Source organism: Vespa crabro, chromosome 9, assembly GCF_910589235.1.
Source record: "Vespa crabro chromosome 9, iyVesCrab1.2, whole genome shotgun sequence".
NCBI lineage: Eukaryota > Metazoa > Arthropoda > Insecta > Hymenoptera > Vespidae > Vespa > Vespa crabro.
Window position 1 is genome coordinate 2,262,501 of NC_060963.1, and position 17,847 is coordinate 2,280,347.

The window sequence follows — 17,847 nt, forward strand, 5'->3', positions numbered from 1 at the left end:
TTTTTCTTTTTCTATACTTCATTTAATCTTTCTCTTCTTCTTCCTTTTTTCTTTTTTCTTCTTTTTTTCTCGTTTCAAATCACTCGCAAATTCTAACAAATTATATCATTTCATTTATCCTCTAGTTGTTCATTTTTCTTTTCTCGTTTCGTACGTAAAAATCATTCTTACGATTATATTTTCCTTTTCTTTATTCTTCTTTTTCTACACTTTTTTTTTTTTGTTATATATATATATATATTATATTTTATGTATTTCTTTTTTTTTCTCGTTTCGTTCCAATCACGTAAAAATTCTTTTATCTTCTTCTTCTTCTTCTTCTTCATTTTATTATTATATCCTTTTTTTATATTTTTATTATGTTCATCTTTTTGGTGTTATTTTTTTTCTCTTTTTTTATTTCTTCCTTTTTCACTCTACCTCTTTTTTTCTTTTATTTTTATTTCGGAATCGTACGAAAATAAAAATTCCTCGACCTAACGTTATTATTCTTTTGTTACATTTTCTTCTTATTCCTTACGAACGTTACTGTAACATTCTCGTGCAATTTTAGGAAAGAGAACGAGCTCAATTTTCTGATCCGTGCTCGTATCGTTCAACGAGAACTAACGCTTAAAAAGAAGAACACGCAATATCTATCTATAGGTATGATCTACATATTATAGATCCAGTCAAATCGGTCGGATCTAATCAAATTTGTATCGTTATATCTGTATTGTTATTGATTATAAAAGGATTTCTCTTTTTCTTTTTTTTTTTTTTTTTTCTTCCTTTTTAATATCTTCCAATTTCTCTGAGCGAAGAAAGAAAAAAAGGAAGAAAATGATCTATCTTATTTTTTCATGCATTACAAAAATTTTTCCACCAATTACAATATCAATATTTACATTTAATTTCAATTTTTCCTCCTTTTTTTTTTTCTTTTTTTTTCTTTCTTTTTTTTTTTTTCGTGTAAACCCACGACGCGATTGAGATAACCAAGGGTTACGTTTAATTCGATATAGTAATGAATAGTTTCGTCGGTTATGATCTTCGTGAAATTACATAATTCTTGATCCTTGATAAATTGTTCGGTTTAACGGTGTTAATTAGATAAACGAAAGAAATTATAATCGAGAAAAAATCGAATGGCTCAAAGTCGTTTTAGTTGTCATAATTGTCGTTTATGTCTTCTTTGTAGTAATTTTCGTCGTAGTCGTAGTCGTAGTCGTGGTTTAATCGGTCGATTATATGTCTCAAGTGGTAAATTAAACGGAGATAATTAAAAAGACGATTAGATGATACTTATTATATGTATGTACATATATCTGTTATTTTGGTGGAATCGATTATTTCATACGCAGTTGCCAACAGCTGTAATTAAATGTACATTATTATCATCTCCACTACGATTCTTTCAATATGAAAGGGATCAAATGAAAAGACGAAGTTTATTGTCGTAAATAAGATCGATGATAGATCATCGTGTTGGTCCTTTTAAATAAAAATGATAGCAATTATAGATAAGAATAAAAAAGATGTTGTTTCTCCTTTTTTCTTTTTTTTCTCTCTCTCTCTCTCTCTCTCTCTTTTTTCCTCGCATACAACTAACGGATCTATTTATTACGTGTTATTTAATAAAAAGAGATGAAAAAAGATTGTTACACTTTCCTCACATTGGACAGACAAAGATCGTATGATGTTTGTATATTATATATATTCCTTTTATTTCCAATTATTATAATTTAATTATATCATCGATCTATTATTATTATTATTATTATCATTATTATTATTATTATTATTATTATTGATTAATGTTGTCTAATGAACAAATGTAAAATTGTGTCGAAAGGTAACAGTCGGTGATCAACGAATATTATTATACATATTTATGTACGTATAATAATAAAAATAATAAAAATGATAATAATATAAATGAAATAAAAAATAATATAATAAATTAAAATAAAATAATGTAATAAAATAATAAATTAGATAAAAAGAAAAAAATAATAATATAAATAATAATAATAATAAAAGAATAAATACATACAGACATTATACGTGCATATATATATATATATATATATATATATATATATATATATATATTAAAATTTATAATTAAAAAAAAAAAATAAATAAATAAATTAACGTGATCTATTTACTGACCCACTATAAATGATATCGAAGTGATCCGGTTGACCATCCTGAAAAAATCCTTCGTAATAATTCGATGGTACACGAGCACTCACTGTACGTTGCCGGTCCTAAACGTCGACTGTTGAAGAAACGTGGACGCGGAGTCAGTCGCCGGTTTTCTTTGCATGAAGTTGGTGTAACCGATGACGACGAAGACCATTGACGTGATCAAACGTATCATACATTATGTCACGAGCAGGTAGATATGTGATCTACTAACACCATTATCGTTTTTCTCGATTTATCGAAATCGAGGTACAATGATTCGTTAATTATTTTTTTCTTTAATCCACAACTCCCAATTAAAACTGATTTAATTCATTCGTTTTGAAAAAACGAAATCTCTGTTATTTTTTCTTCTTTTTTTTCCTTATATATATATATATAATTATTTCTTCGTTCGCACGAAATTGAATTTAAGCGATCAACGATGATGGAAAAAGGAAAATTAATTTTTTTCTTCTTTTCTTTTTTAATAATTTTTCTACGAAATTTCGCTACCTTGAAAATACAATTCTTTTCTTTATTTCTTCGCGCCAAAAATAGTAGAATAATTTTGTAGCTTTCGTATATTTCCTTTTCTTTTTTTCTTCAACCAAATGTCTTTTTGTACTTAATATATCCTATTTATATATATATATATATTTTTTTTTTTTTTTCAGAAAGACCGGATTTTTTTTTTTTCTTTTTCTAATAACAATCCTTCTACGGTACAAAAATGTAAATTTTTTGGCCAATCAGAAAATACATTTTTAGCAGAACATTTTCGCGTTATTAATAATAAAGGATTAGAGATACTTTCTTATGCAAATCCAGACAATAGTCGTTCGAGTAAATAGATCATTTCGTGCTGTTTGTTTAGGGCGCGGTTCTTTACAATTAGGCTCGTTGACCTGACAGAATTAGGAGTGGATCGATGAGTTTCATTGTCGCATTTTAATCGCTCGTCGCACCTTTTAATAGATCATAATTGTCTTACGTATTGAAAGGAAACGGTAATATAAATTAATATATGTATATATAATCGCGCATATTTAGTACAATACAATAGTACAATACATATGATAAAAATAACTCTGCATTTTGAATTATTACATTTAAAATATAAAAATATGTTTTATGTGATGCACACGACATTGCTAATATAGAATTAGATTTTTTTGTTTTGTATAAATACAATAGGATTAGGTCGATAAAAAGAAAATCTTCTCTTATCGACATAAAATTGATAAATGCGATTTTATTGACTGCTGGTATACATATATATATATATACATATATGTATCTATTGTATCTTATCGAATCGCTATGAAATAATGATTAAATTTGAAAATATTTCAATAAGATATAATCAGTAAAACAAATTAATATTAATATGAATGAAATTTTTGACAATTACTAGTTTTTACCATATATAGATATATATGGAATAATAGTATACCCTGTTGACAATAGATGGCAATGTTTAATAATTGTTCATTTACTACAATAATTGTGTCCACACGTTACATCGGTTAACCTAACTAGTAACAAAAGAATTTTGTTAAAGTACTTATAAAACTTAACGCGTTACAGACTTTATTAAATATTATATAAATAATACATATGTTAAAATGTATATTATTTGAATTCATTGTGATTATGTCATAATACAATATACCACTTTGAAAATACACATTTCATACGTAATTATATAAATTAATATTTTTTATATTAATTTATATACATACATATATATATATATATATTTATATATATATATACGTATATTTATAACATGTTGTCTTTAAATTCAAATTGGTTTAATAATGCAGTCAGAACATTTCCGTATTGGAGATTAAGTTCTTTATTAAGTACAAATGTAGTGAGTCCTGAAACAAGTAATATAACTAAGGTATGTTTTGTATTTTATAACACTATCAAGAAGATTTATATGAAAATTCAATTATTTAATTTTACATATATATATATATATTTTTTTTTTTTTAGTTGGACGATAATGTTAGTCAGGATGATCAAAAATTTATCAAAAAGGGTGAAGTATTAAAAAATGAAAGAATTCAACAAACGAAAGAATCACAAACATCTACTCCTGTAAATATATTTAAAGAAAATATTATTTCAAATGATTCTTTAAATGAACAAATTAGTCAAGCAAAAAATGCAAAAGATTTAATATCTCTTATGAACAATCCAAATATAACATCTAATCATGTTAAAGAAATTTTACATCAAATTTCTAATATAAAAATTGATGTAAAAGAAAAGGATATATCTAATCTGATTAATAAGTCGAATGAAAATTTGAAAGAAATATACGATAAAAAAATAAAATTCAGTAATAATTCTGGATTTTTATCATTAGCAACACCTAAATTAATTCAGGTTGGTTAACCATAATTTTTACATCTCTTTATTTTTTTTTTATTTTTATATACATTCTTTTTTACAGATACTAAAAAAATTATCTTATACCAATAACAGAAATATACCTTTATTAAAAGCATTATCGCTTAACATTGCTCTATATAGCGACCAATTAAATATTAGAATGTGCGGAGACATTTTATATAGTTTGGCCATTCTAAATTATCCAGAGGAGGTAAAAGATAATTAATATAATTTATAATTTCAATGTTATAAATTATTAGATATGTTTTAAAAAAAGATTATCATTTATTTCTAGAGTTTATTAGAAAAAATAATGTCTACTTTACTTAAAGAGATAGATCGTAATGATTACGGATCTATTGTTAGTTCTATAGTAAACTCCATACGATTGCTTAAGTATAAAAACCACGAAGTTCTCGATAATATTTTTATGTGGGCCAATAATAATATCGAAAAATTAAGATTCCAAGATTTTACAGCTATTTTAAAATGTTTAGCTACATTTGGTTATATCCCTAAAAATATGGATAATTTACAGGTATTGTTTAGCAAATATCATATCCAATTATGTGTGTGTGTGTGTGTGTGTATATATATATAATTTAAAGATTATATAGCAAAAAAAATTTTTCATAAATAGGTATATATAAATACATTAAGCCAAAAGAATACATCATCAAATAAAGAGTTGTGGCTAGATTATGTATGGTCTTTGACTATTTTAAATAGAGTAACTACAGAACATGTTTCATCTGTATTGAATAAAAACTTTGTTGAATCTATTTTAAGTAGGTATTTACTTAAATGCAAATTATTGTAGAATCAATATGGAGAACGTTTTTATTTTTGATCAATTGTCATTATTTTCAGGTGAATCTACAAATCAGAATATAATAAGAACACTTAAGCTATTGAATATTAATGCTGCTGCATATAACATTCTGAAAGATTATAATGGTATAAAAACTTTTTGATTCTAGATCTATAAATATTTTAATTATGTACCATTGAAAAACCATTTAATTTTAGGTCCTTATCTTGAAGACAAAAATGATGTATTTTCTATAGTTATAGAAAATAAAAAACAAAAGCAAGAACTTATTGATATGTTGGATGAGACATTGCAAGAAATAGCACCCTCTTGTTTTCAAATGAATATAAATACTAAAATGGGTTTCAATATAGGTATTTTACAAAATATATATATATATATATATATATATATATATATATATATATATATATATATATATATATCGTTCTTTATTTACATATATGATATATCAATTCCATTATATTAATAGTAAAAGATCATGGTATATACATTACATACATTGAGAATTAGTTGTTAATCTGTTCTGAAAAAAAAAATGTATATTATCTTGTTAACTTTTTAGATGCGGAATGCTGCCTGAATTCTAAAAATAAATTTGTAAAATATAATGATGAAAACTTAAATAATTCAACGAATACTAGGTAATTATAAAATTATGGAATTACGATATAATATTTATATTTGTATTATATTTTAAACTTTATATTATTATAGGTTAGCAATAATGGTAAATTCTTATCATGATTACTCACGAGGAGAAGAAGACATTTTAGGAATAGTAAATTTTTATAATAATATATTAAATGCTCAAGGTTATAAAGTTTTGAATGTACCTTATCAAAATTTTAGTGTAAATGATATACTTTTAAAGCGTATAAAATATTTAAATGATCAGATAAATTCTGTAAAAATATCTGCAATGTGATGAAGTGTAATAAAAGAACACAATACAATGGAAATAAAATAAATAGTTAATTTATTATGTTACTTTCAATTGATTTTTCAATTGTATTTCAATTTATTTCATGGTATTGCATAAAAAATAAACGAAAAGAAAATGTTTCATTAAATATCTTGCAAGTAAAATCTGTATGTTCTGCGATTGAACGGTACAATTTTTTTCTTTTCTTTTCTTTTCTTTTTTTACTAAAATTCAAATAACACGACTAAATACGATGAAAATTACTTATTCAGACTTCATCAGCTGTTCTGTTTTTTCCTGAGTAAATTTTGAAATAGCCTTATAAGCCTTTGTAATGTGGGAAGGACTATCTGCTACAAATTTTATGCTCGTGATTACTCCTGCATTCCATTTTGTTAATAACCAATATTTTAGATCTGCGATACTTGGCGGAATCTAACAAAATATTACAATAATTAAATATCCAATAAACAACCAAATTGACTTTAATTTTTTCTACTTACCCCTCCTGTAATTTCTTTAGGTACATATCTCGTTAAATATGGATAATCTTTATACATGTTTTCATACACTTTAAGGCTCTCATTATGCTTTGACCAATAACCTTCGTGTACAGAAACATAAATAATACCACCAACAAGACTGGCTTTAATAGTGAACCTGCAAACATAGCCTAAATCAGTATATCAATTTGGCTTGTTAAAAAACGATAGCATGCAAATACCGTGATAACAATAATTCTTCAATCTTCCGTATGCTTACTAACCGCGCTAAACCCATAATATATGTTATAAATTACTTTTTTTGTTTTCTTTATATCAGGAACCGACGAGAAGAAATCCTTCACCTATTCAGAAATAACAAAATTACGTAAAGTCCAATAATTTTGATAATTTTCAATTTACAAACTGACAAACGCTATAATCTTAAATTAAATAAATTAATAAATTTGATATAATTGAAAAAAAATAAAATTTTCAATAAAATTTATAATATATTTACCTAAATTTGAAGTATTAAACTTATGTCACAATAAGAAATTGGAATGTCATTGATTCACGTAGTAGTAGAATCTAATGAATGAACATATGCATTCAAAGAAAGGCGTCAAATTCTCATGATCGTGTTATACAATTTTTATAAACATTGGCTTATTTTAAAGATGAAGGTTTAAACGATGACACGGCTTTCTCGAATTTTTGAAAATGTTTTTCTTCTTTTTTTTTTTTTTTTCTTTCCATTCATAAACCATTCTCGAAACATTTCTTTGACGCGCTTTTTTTTCTTCAAAGAAAATAAAGCTCATTCAAAAATTCGAAAAGGCCATGTCGTTCCTTAAATCTTTATCTTTAAAATGAACCCTTGCTCGTCAAAATCAATCGAGAATTACGTCTGTACTCATCGTTGGCATTAATCATTATAAAACCCAAATCCTTAAGCGGATATACGTATATACAGTCAAATGAAAATTCGTTGAACGCTGTTATATATTTTTTTTTTCGACTGTTACCAATATTTTAACTATAAATTTATTAAATAATATTTCATCGTACACCAATCTGGCATTCTTATAGTTTTTTAATTAAATCATATATATCTGGAAATGCCATAATGATACTATTTATTTCAGAATTATATCTTGTTAATATTGATAATATAACCTAATAATGTTGCCATCGAATTGTGAAGAATTAAAGGTAATATAAAATATATATATATATATATATATATTATTTAAATAATAATATTTTAAATAATAATATTAATAATAATTTCTACATATTGTTTATAATTATTTTCCAGCGAATTGACACTATATTACTTTGTGGGATATGTTATGAATATATGGAAACCACTGTCATTACACCGTGTTCCCATAATTGTAAATTAATTCTATGAAATATCTTTCATTATGATTTGTATAGATATTAATTAATCATTTTTATTTTTAGATTGTTCACTTTGTATACGAAAATATTTACATTATAAAACACAATGTCCTACTTGTTTCGAAGAAATCTTTGAAAAGGATTTAAGAGTAAATAAAGCTTTGGACGAGATCAAACAATATTTTTTAGAGTTAAAAGAGAAATTAGCTAAGTGCGTTCAAAGTATTCAAAATGATAAATTAAATTTGTCGAAGATTAAATTTTGCGAGGAAAATTTAATCGACGAAAAACAATTAAACGTTAATCACAAGGATATTTCCAATTATGGAGACAAACAGTACATTGGAAATAATTTGGAAAATATTGAATGTACATTGCACAATGAAAGAACTACTTTACTTAGTCCAAGTACCAGTAATACATCCAAATTATCCACTTTCTTTACACCAAAACGTAAGAAAATATCTCAAGATATTATCAGTGAAAAGGTAGTAATATGTCCAGTTTGCAAAGTAAACGTTTTAGAGAAAAATATAAATAGACATTTAGATGATTGTTTAAAGAGAGAGGTAACAAATGATAAGCCTGTAAAGTAAGTAAGTATTACATTATTAATAATTTCATATAATCATTAAATACATTATGGTGCTTTAATTATTACAGACCTAAATCAAAGCGTAAACCATTACCAAAGTTGGTTCTCAGTTTAATGAAGGAGGGAGAAATAAAAAGAAAATTAAAAGAATTAGGTCTTTCTTATGTTGGGGATAGAAAAGTTTTGGAATTAAGATTTCAAAGATATACGACTCTCTATAATGCAGAATGCGATAAGGATGATCCAAGATCCGTTTCAGAATTAATCAAACAATGCGAGGAGGAAGAAAATTTGGAAAAAAGAGCAAACAAGTTACCATTCATTGTAATTTTTTCTTCTTCTTTTTTTTTTTTCTTTTTTTGAAGCTTTTATCTATTATACAAAATTAATTTTCTATTTTAAAATATAAATGAATTTATTTTGTAGAAGTTGCAAATTAATAGAAACACTGCTGAGAATATTATAGAAGAGGAGAGGAAAAAGTATTGTAAGTTTTTTAAGCATTATTACCGTCGAGATTATAATTCAAATGAGGATATATTATCTTATTTTCTAATTATTTATTCCACTTGTAGTAGAAATGCATAAAAATAGTTTTGAGAGTTTGATTTCAAAGATTAAAAGTACAGAAAATTCACAAAAATCCTCGGCAAGACGTTCGATACTTAATGAAAATATGGACTCAGAAACAAATGCTGTGCATTCTACAACTTGCGAAAATTTTTATCTGCAAGATTCAGATTCAAGTCTTGATGATTGCCCATTACAAATGTATTCTAGTGAAAGTCCAATGAATTTTCTTACAGTAGAATTATTGACATCTACAAATCAGAAGATTAAAGACACTAATTGTTTAATTGATAAAGAAAAAGAAGAAGAACAATTAACTAATACAAGTTCTGGCTTTTTTCATTCTGAAATAGAAAAAACAAATAATAATAATACTTGTACTTTTGTAAATGAACCTCCAATAATATCTAATGAGGTTCCATGTTCAAGCAATACCTATGCTGATACGAAAAAATCATATATAGAGAAACAAGTAAAAAGAAAAAAATTATCAATGGAAGAAACCCAAAAGAAGAATGATAATTTAACAGAAACAATATTGGAAAACTATGCGTCTGATTTTTCAAGTAATGACAGTGTTATTTGTAACTCAGATTTTGGTATGTAATTTGTATGTGTTATATGATTTTACTAATTATGGTATATAATGTATACATTTGTTAATATTACAAATAAACTATTTTGTATAAGCGAATATCTATATTACAGAGACATTCGAAAATTATGTTCATGATATTATTAAGGGTACAGATATCAAAGAAAATTTATTTATAAAATCGAATCTGGAGAAAGAAAATATTAAAAAACGTAAAAAAAGAAGATATGATAATGCAATTAAGGGAGAAGAAAATGCTTTGAGAAAGAAGCATAAAGTTAAACTACAGACGAATTGTCTTAGCGAACAAAATGTACTTACTTGTGACGGAGATCACCTCGATGAATCTTACAATAGTATGGAAAATAAATTTTCTACAAAATTACAAAAGAAAAAAGAGGAACAATTAACGTCCATGGTCTGTACTCCACAAAGAAAATCAAACAGATTACGAGTTAAAAATAATCATTCTATAAATTGTGATACGACGAAACTATGACATATTGAAATTATTATTTAAACATATTAAGATTATATAATTTAAAGATTTTCAGTAATTGGTTAACGCATGAAATTCTTTTCTTTTTTTTTTTTTTTTTTCTAATATTTATACATACACACATATATACTTTACACAATATTGTTATTGTGTTAAGTTATTATTATTAATATTTATATCATAATTGTTGACCTGCCAAAAAAAAGAGATAAATATCAAAATCATTATCAAAGACAATGTAGTTTATTGAATATATTACATCATTCCAATCATTAAGTGATTCAACAATAATAATAATAATAATAATAATAATTATAATAATAATAATAATAATAATAATAATAATAATAATAATAATAATAATAATATGATAGCGAATGCATCTAAGTTTTTATATTTTACAATATTCGTAAATATTATTAACAATAATTTAAGAGAGTGAGACTTATATAACGTTAAAATAGTTGTCTTTGACGTTCACTAAATACACTTTGGTATCATTTACACCACATTCGTCTTTTTTTTTTTTTCTTTTATATATATATATATATATATATATATATATATATATATATACATATATATATATATAATATTTACAGTATATCGACTTTATTATAAACTTTAAACGCTTTATTATTATTTTTTATTTTTTTATCTTTTTCTTTTTTTCTTTTTTTTTCTTTTTCCTTTCTTTTTTTATTGGAAACAACTATCACATTCATAAAATAATGTTCTTTTTTCTGTTTTATTGATTTTTTTTTTGTTTTTATTTTTTTTTTTTAGTTTTTTTTTTTTTTTTAAATCTCAATAACTTTTTATTGCACCGTGGTGATAAAGAGACGATTTTATTATCGTTCCTGTTAATCAATACAAATGCAGTACTGATACAGGAAATACAGGAACGAGATTACGAGATTATGTAATTTCAATAGATCTATAATGGACGTTTCTATAATGGGGGCGGGGAAAAAAAAAAAAAAAGAAAAAAAAGGGGAAAACAATTAACATTCATATACTACTTTTTGTTTTTGTTTTTTTTTTTGCCTTTTTTTGTTGTTCTTGTTGTTGTTGTTGTTTTAAACATTGTTTTATCCTACATGGTATGGCATCACGCGAGGTAGTTACTCGATCGTTGATACAACACTCTCGAAAAATATTCTACAAGCGGACTTTCTCCTGTGTGCAGTCGATATTTCGTGTGTTTGTATGTTATTTGAGCGTGTGTACGTGTATATGCGTGCATCTGTTTGTGTGTATATATTCAATGTTTAGAATTTTAATAATAAATAAATAAAGATTATTAACTAATTTCTTTTCTTAAAGTTAATTTTGAGAGGTCATTGAATGAATTGAATCATCGATTGATTTTATTCGATCGCAATGAAACCGATTGTTTCGATATTGCACGAAAATCTATTTATAAATGTTTAACATTATTGCCCGTCACAGGATAGCGAAATATTTTAAAAATTACTTTGAGCGAATCGAAATTTACAATTTTTTTTTTCTTTTTTTTTTTTCTTTTTTTTTTTCTTTTTTTTTTTTCCCCCTATAAGACTATGCATTTTCAAATATGCTTTCTAAAGCCCGTGACTTGTGTGGATCGACGATAAGTTATTATTGTTATTGATTATTATTTTCTTTTTTTATTTTTTTGTCTTTTTTCTTTTTTTTCTTTCTTTCTTTTATTACAGAGAATGCGTGTACATGTATGTGTTTTGTTTGTTTGTGTTTGTTTGTTTTTTTTTCTTTTTTTTTTTTTTTTTTTTTTTTTTGTTATGAGATATGTTCAGCGTGTATAGAAGCTTATATTCAATCAACGTTCGTTCAATTTAATTTTCATTTAAAATTTAATCTAATTTACATAATTAATATATTTTTCTTTCTCTCTTATTTCGTTTTCTTTTCGTTTTGTTTTTTTCCTTTTCTTTCTTTCTTTCTTTTTTTTTCTTATTACTTTTTTTTTTCTTTTTTCTTTTTCTTTCTCTCTCTCTCTCTCTCTCTCTCTCTCTTTTGCCTAGATCAAAAAGATGAGATTTAAATATATTATCATTAATCGTACGAAGAATTCTAAAAGTGAAGTATTTTGATTATGATCGTTTGATTATGAAGTTTCAATTCTTTTTTCTCTTCTTTTTTTTTTTCTTTTTTTTTTTTCCCTTGCGACAATGACATTTAATTATCAATTATATTCGAACGTGCATTAATCATTAACGAAATATTGTCTTTTAGGAATAATAAGTACAAGATTGTATACGACAATTATTGGAGTCCGTTTAATACGTCGAATTTACGAAAAAGAAAAGAAAAGAAAAGAAAAGAAAAAAACGAAACAAAAAAAAAAGAAAGAAAGAAAAACGAAGAAAAATAATCGACGCCAATCGTGACTCCCGCGAAATTGATATAATAAAATAATTAATCATCGCGGTGAACAATAAAAATTATAAGAAACTATATATATATATATTACGTGGAGATTCGAGGGATGAGGGGGAGTGGGGGCGGGACGATCGATATCGCATTATTTGACTTTTCATTATTTCAAACGAATCCCATTGCGCCAACGGGATAAACATGTTATATACGTATGCACATTCACGATTTTTCATAAATACGATGAACACTTTGATTTATTTTTTATCCTTTCTCTTTCCTTTTTTTTTTTTTTTTTTTCTTTTTTATTCGTATATTCTCGTTTAGTTTTTTCTTTCTTTCTTTCTTTTTTTTTTTTTTTTTATTAATTAATTAATTAATTAATTTATTTTTTTTTAGTAAAAGTTCAATAAGTAACCCGCGCTTCTGCTGAAAAATAATTCTCTCTCTCTCTCTCTCTCTCTCTCTCTCTCTCTCTCTCTCTCTCTCTCTCTCTCTTTCTCTCTCTCTTTCGCTCTTAAAATTTATTTTTTTTTTTTTTTCTCTCGGGAGGAAACTCATCTATTTAATTTCAATTATATATGTTATTCCTTCACGCTCTCTTACATACATATGTATAGGAAATGCAGTCTTTTTATTATCGATCACGAAGTTCCACGATCTACGTGGATCTATTGATCGTGAACATTGTATATCCTATACGTTCTAAGCTCGTTCCAATGAACGTCTCTCTCTCTCTCTCTCTCTCTCTCTCTCTTTGATCCTTTTCTCTTTTTGTCCCCATTCTTTTTTTTTTAACTTTATTCCTTTATCCTTAATCCTTTTTCTGTGTGTGTGTTTTTTTTTATCTTTTATGATCGTTTAATCAGACACCTAATCGATTTTTACTGTCACGTTGCATTTTCTTGCTTGTTCTTTCTCATCACCGTAATACCTATAGAACCGCGTATCTTACGTAACAAGTCTATTATCTCAGCCGTCGACATACTTTCGACACTCTCATCGTTAACCTGAAAAATATAATATATAAGAGATCGCGCGTTATTAGTAAAATTTTTCTATTTTTTTTTTTTTTTTTTTTTTTTTTTTTTTTTTTTTTTTATGATCACCACTCCAGCATAGATAAGAAGACGAACCATTAACAAGACGTCGCCCTGTTTCAATCTTCCATCTCTAGCTGCTACACTATCAGGATGTACCACCGATATCACAGTGTGATTGTCTTCGGACTTTAAACTGAAACCTAATCGACTATTCCATCCGCGTGTCAATTCTACCATGAACACCTAAAAGATATATATATATATATATATATTTTGTTATTGTTTTGTTAAAAAAATAAAGAAAAAAATTAGATAGTTTCATTATTAGAAAGAAAATTTATATATTATTAAATCAACCTACTTCGTTTCCCTGTTCATCATGACCCTCAGAAGATATCGTTGAGTCCAAATTATCTTTATCGACTTTGGTTACGTCTTTCTCGCACTCGTTCATATCGTCGCTAGGTGCAAACATAACTCCCTTCCACTTTAACAAACCCTTGCTACCAGCTGGATCTTCCGTTCCAAGAATCTTACCTAAGAGAACCCGCGTATCGAGATTTGATTTAAACTCCAAGTGAAAGACATTATATACGTACGAGGAATACTACAGAGGCAAGAACTTTTTTTTTACTGTGTTACGTATGTACTCTCGCACGCCCACTGATTATCTTATCGCTTTGTAAGCTTTATCAATGTTATTCGATTTTAATAGAGTAAAGGGGAGAAAGAGAAAGAGAAAGAGGAGGAGCAGGAGGAGGAGGAGGAGGAGGAGAAGAAACGGAAGGAGGAGGAGGAGGTGAAACGAGGTAAAACGAAGTAACAATACCTGGTATATCTTGATCGCTTGAATGCGTAAGTTTGTTCTTTGATACGGCGTCAATGGTGACGCCGCATGCAGGATTAGCACTCTGATAGGCAGGATTTTTGTAACTGAAGGCACCACCAGTACTATTACTGCTAGTCGACGAGAGTACTGGTGGCATTGAGGCAGGTTCAGATGGCAAATCATTGTCCTGTTCGTCGCTTGACAATCCACGGATTTCCTTTCCATGATAATCGGTCTCGAACGAACAACTGGAATCCTTTTCGGAGAATAACATAGTCTCGACCGGATATTCGTCCGAGTCGGCGCTGCAAAATTGAAAATGTGGCTTCCCTTGAGGTGCGGATAGATCTAAGAAACTTGGCCGAGTTGGAGTTCTCAATGGTGAATCGGTTGTCTCGCATACGTGATATTGTGACGGTGGATCTATGATGATATCCGTATTGGAGATCGGTGTATTAGCTTGAGAATTCGTTATTTGCGTTCTTACGGAACACTGATCGGAATCCGAAGTCTCAGCCTGACTCCCTATAGATGCTGTTTGTCCTTCGTGAAACTTCTCCGGGATCTCTACGAAAAATATTCAAGGTTTTCAATAAATACAAAAGATTTAAGATGAAATTTAAGATGCTTTTTAGAAGGATCTTTTGTCTTTCTTCTTCTTTTTTTTTTCTCTCCTATCGACCTTTTTTTCAATCGAAGGATACCTTGATCGTTATCGGCAGTGGGTGTACGAGTAGCGAGTCGTCGGTGTCTTCTCGGTGAAGTACAGGATGCGGCAGGTGATTGCAAACAACTGGAACCACTCGATGTACCTGGTGATAGTTTTCGAGCTGCTAAATCGCACAGCATATCCACGGCTTCTTGCCTGAAATATGAAATAGAATATTATTTTGTATCTATCCTCCTCTGTTATGTTACGAATCGTTACGTTTTTTTTTTCCTTTGTTTTTCTTTTTTCTTTTTTTTTTTTTTTTCATGAGTTCTATTTAAAAAGATCTCATCGAACCTTAGACAGGTTCGCGGTGGACGAAGAGGATGATCCGGTTCAGTAGGTGATAAAGCGGAAACCGGTGTTTGTGCCAGATCACGATACAATCGAAGCTTCACCTTTGGTCCACACTGTCTCAAGAGTGCCACAGCCTCTTCATGGCTCATCGGTGAAAGCGGTGCACCATCAACCGCGACGATCTTGTCACCAGGACGAATCCTACCATCGCTGAGAGCCGGTTCACGGACGAGTGCTCTCACGTAATGGCCCAATGCACTGCTGTCAGCCTTCCTCAGGGTGAAGCCTAAGCTACCTCCTACTTTCATCATTTCTATATCGAATTCCTGCGATATATATACATATAAATATATATATATATATATTTATATAATTAAACTAACCATAAGTGTCCCAATATAGAATTTTATTTGCGTACATATAAATTATCTAATTGAATTAAATATTATTTATAATATACCGGCAAGTTTCGAAACCATTTCATTCGATTCTATTATCAATAATTGAATTAATAAAATACGTGTTACGTTGGATAATATCATATCTTATAAAGGAGGAGGAGGCCATAGATATTTATCGAACCGTCATTTATAAATATTACTTACGCCACAGGGCTCAATTTGAAGTGGCGGCAGAGGATTTGGAATTCGTAATGGTGGCGGCGGCTCACGACGTGCTGGAGGTGGTGGGGGAGCACCAGGTGGTGTGACATTTGTGTCACCCGGAAGTCTGCACACTACCAGCTCGACCGTGTTCGGGGTCGTTCGTAATACTTCTAATGCTTCCTGCAAAAAAATCTGGTCGTACTCAATAACTTTTTACATATATATTCTTTCTACATATAATAATAAAAATAATAATAGTAATATTTTTTAATATATAATTGTTCTTTCAACTTTTTAAAAATTTATCGACCACGCTCTTTACTTATCATTCATTACCGACCGATGTTTATTATCGGCCGATATATTTGTTATCGACCTTTTATTACAGAGTACTCGTTACCGACCGAATTCCATTTTTATTCGTCAAAGAAACGAACGATATCATAGATACATCGAGCCCCATGTATCTTCGGTAACGTAACTCTTTCACGATATCGATGAATGAAATAAAAGAACGTTGTCGGGCTACGCGAGATGGCACCACTCGATGTAAATTTCTCTTTTTTTTTTTTTGGCTCGAAATTAAATCACCCTTTACATTAGAAATAATATTATTTCTATCTGTAAAATAAATAATTGTGAATTGCTAATTATACAATTAAAATTACATCAGTCCGTTAATAATAATAAGGTCAAACGTTTTTTATATTCGTTTACTTAAGGATATACAAAAAATATAACTAAATACAAATATTATATAAAACAGAAAAGCAAAGTTCGTTTGATCGTGCGTTTATGAATTTCAGTTTTCGAGAATTATAGAAAAAGGAGGAATGTCAATTGTTTTAAAACTATATATACGATCGCCATGTGATTTTAATCATATATAATATCCCATGGGGTTTCACGGGAATTTGTACTCACGTAATTCGTTAAACCGGTTAAAGGAATTCCATTGGCGGCGAGGAGTATATCTCCTGGTTGAAGTTTGTTGGACAATGCGGCGGGTTGTAATGGGAAGAGTCTTTTTACTCTGACAGGTCCTGCAGTACCACCACCGGAAACGCTTAAGCCTAGACCTCGACTGCTCTTTTGTAACGTCACTCGGAAAGTGCTCTCTGAAAAATGATTAACGATAATGTCAATCAATAAAAATCGATTATGTTTCCGTTCTAACGTTCTAACATTTGTCACTGTTGATTATTTCTTTCTTTTTTTATTCTTTCCTTTCTCTTTAGCTCTCCCTCTCTCTCTCTCTCTTTGTCTTTCACTCTTTCTCTCTTCGTCGTATTCCGTAATTGTTCGTAGATGAAAGTAATACGAGAAAGAAGAAGAAAAAGAAAAAGAAAAAGAAAAAAAAAAAAAAAAAGAAACAACAACAAAAATTGAGCGATATAGAGATAATGATAATCTAAATAATCCCCCTCCGTCCTCCCACCCGGCTCACCGCATACATACGTATATCGTAATATTTTCAAAAATATGGCGGGGTCTTTACATTGATGCAT

General features: G+C 27.9%; 5 protein-coding genes across 8 annotated transcripts in view; 2 read left to right on the forward strand and 3 right to left on the reverse strand.

Moving 5' to 3' along the window:
* Window positions 1-2,263, reverse strand: part of LOC124426802 (synaptic vesicle glycoprotein 2C-like) — an 8,000-nt gene extending 5,737 nt beyond the window's left edge. For both annotated transcript variants that reach the window (XM_046968935.1, XM_046968934.1), the window contains exon 1: window positions 2,155-2,263. In XM_046968935.1, coding sequence (XP_046824891.1) covers window positions 2,155-2,191 — 37 coding nt within the window. In that variant the 5' untranslated portion in view covers window positions 2,192-2,263. The remainder of the gene's footprint in view (window positions 1-2,154) is intronic.
* Window positions 2,264-3,681: 1,418 nt separating this feature from the next.
* LOC124426832 (FAST kinase domain-containing protein 4) lies at window positions 3,682-6,389 on the forward strand. Its single transcript, XM_046968981.1, has 9 exons — window positions 3,682-4,078; window positions 4,174-4,569; window positions 4,637-4,786; window positions 4,871-5,113; window positions 5,216-5,363; window positions 5,446-5,532; window positions 5,605-5,760; window positions 5,973-6,051; window positions 6,125-6,389. Exons 1-9 carry the CDS (start codon window positions 3,962-3,964, stop codon window positions 6,333-6,335), a joined length of 1,587 nt encoding a protein of 528 aa, XP_046824937.1. The 5' UTR covers window positions 3,682-3,961; the 3' UTR covers window positions 6,336-6,389.
* On the reverse strand, window positions 6,370-7,402 carry LOC124426833. Of its 2 annotated transcripts, none has more exons than XM_046968983.1 (4): window positions 7,335-7,402; window positions 7,099-7,179; window positions 6,836-6,992; window positions 6,370-6,767 (listed from the first exon to the last, which is right to left on the reverse strand). In XM_046968983.1, the coding sequence occupies exons 2-4, from the start codon at window positions 7,110-7,112 to the stop codon at window positions 6,597-6,599; spliced, it is 342 nt and encodes a 113-aa protein (XP_046824939.1). In that variant the 5' UTR covers window positions 7,113-7,179; window positions 7,335-7,402; the 3' UTR covers window positions 6,370-6,596. The 2 variants fall into 2 exon arrangements, with proteins under 2 accessions (XP_046824939.1, XP_046824938.1); XM_046968982.1 differs by having other exon boundaries at window positions 7,057-7,179; window positions 7,335-7,393.
* Window positions 7,403-7,529: 127 nt separating this feature from the next.
* On the forward strand, window positions 7,530-11,076 carry LOC124426831 (E3 ubiquitin-protein ligase RAD18-like). The gene is made up of 7 exons (XM_046968980.1): window positions 7,530-8,029; window positions 8,136-8,214; window positions 8,285-8,813; window positions 8,885-9,140; window positions 9,243-9,303; window positions 9,392-9,985; window positions 10,095-11,076. Exons 1-7 carry the CDS (start codon window positions 8,000-8,002, stop codon window positions 10,478-10,480), a joined length of 1,935 nt encoding a protein of 644 aa, XP_046824936.1. The 5' UTR covers window positions 7,530-7,999; the 3' UTR covers window positions 10,481-11,076.
* A 714-nt stretch (window positions 11,077-11,790) lies between these two features.
* The window catches only part of LOC124426924, an 87,745-nt gene continuing 81,688 nt past the window's right edge, over window positions 11,791-17,847 (reverse strand). For both annotated transcript variants that reach the window (XM_046969200.1, XM_046969198.1), the window contains exons 5-12: window positions 17,264-17,457; window positions 16,340-16,519; window positions 15,735-16,060; window positions 15,433-15,593; window positions 14,729-15,295; window positions 14,261-14,436; window positions 13,993-14,142; window positions 11,791-13,866 (exon numbers count right to left, since the gene is read on the reverse strand). In XM_046969200.1, coding sequence (XP_046825156.1) covers window positions 13,747-13,866; window positions 13,993-14,142; window positions 14,261-14,436; window positions 14,729-15,295; window positions 15,433-15,593; window positions 15,735-16,060; window positions 16,340-16,519; window positions 17,264-17,457 — 1,874 coding nt within the window. In that variant the 3' untranslated portion in view covers window positions 11,791-13,746. The remainder of the gene's footprint in view (window positions 13,867-13,992; window positions 14,143-14,260; window positions 14,437-14,728; window positions 15,296-15,432; window positions 15,594-15,734; window positions 16,061-16,339; window positions 16,520-17,263; window positions 17,458-17,847) is intronic.

Excerpts from the sequence above, each read along its gene's own strand:
- LOC124426832 (XM_046968981.1), top strand. The coding sequence starts at position 3,962 with ATGTTGTCTTTAAATTCAAATTGGTTTAATAATGCAGTCAGAACATTT. Across the intron at positions 4,079-4,173 it reads AAACAAGTAATATAACTAAG|TTGGACGATAATGTTAGTCA; the intron begins GTATGTTTTGTA and ends TTTTTTTTTTAG. Across the intron at positions 5,533-5,604 it reads CATTCTGAAAGATTATAATG|GTCCTTATCTTGAAGACAAA; the intron begins GTATAAAAACTT and ends ATTTAATTTTAG.
- LOC124426833 (XM_046968982.1), bottom strand. The coding sequence starts at position 7,112 with ATGGGTTTAGCGCGGTTAGTAAGCATACGGAAGATTGAAGAATTATTG. Across the intron at positions 6,993-7,056 it reads GAAGAATTATTGTTATCACG|GTTCACTATTAAAGCCAGTC; the intron begins GTATTTGCATGC and ends CTATGTTTGCAG. Across the intron at positions 6,768-6,835 it reads CTAAAGAAATTACAGGAGGG|ATTCCGCCAAGTATCGCAGA; the intron begins GTAAGTAGAAAA and ends ATATTTTGTTAG.
- LOC124426831 (XM_046968980.1), top strand. The coding sequence starts at position 8,000 with ATGTTGCCATCGAATTGTGAAGAATTAAAG. Across the intron at positions 8,215-8,284 it reads TACACCGTGTTCCCATAATT|ATTGTTCACTTTGTATACGA; the intron begins GTAAATTAATTC and ends TTTTATTTTTAG. Across the intron at positions 9,141-9,242 it reads CAAACAAGTTACCATTCATT|AAGTTGCAAATTAATAGAAA; the intron begins GTAATTTTTTCT and ends TTTATTTTGTAG.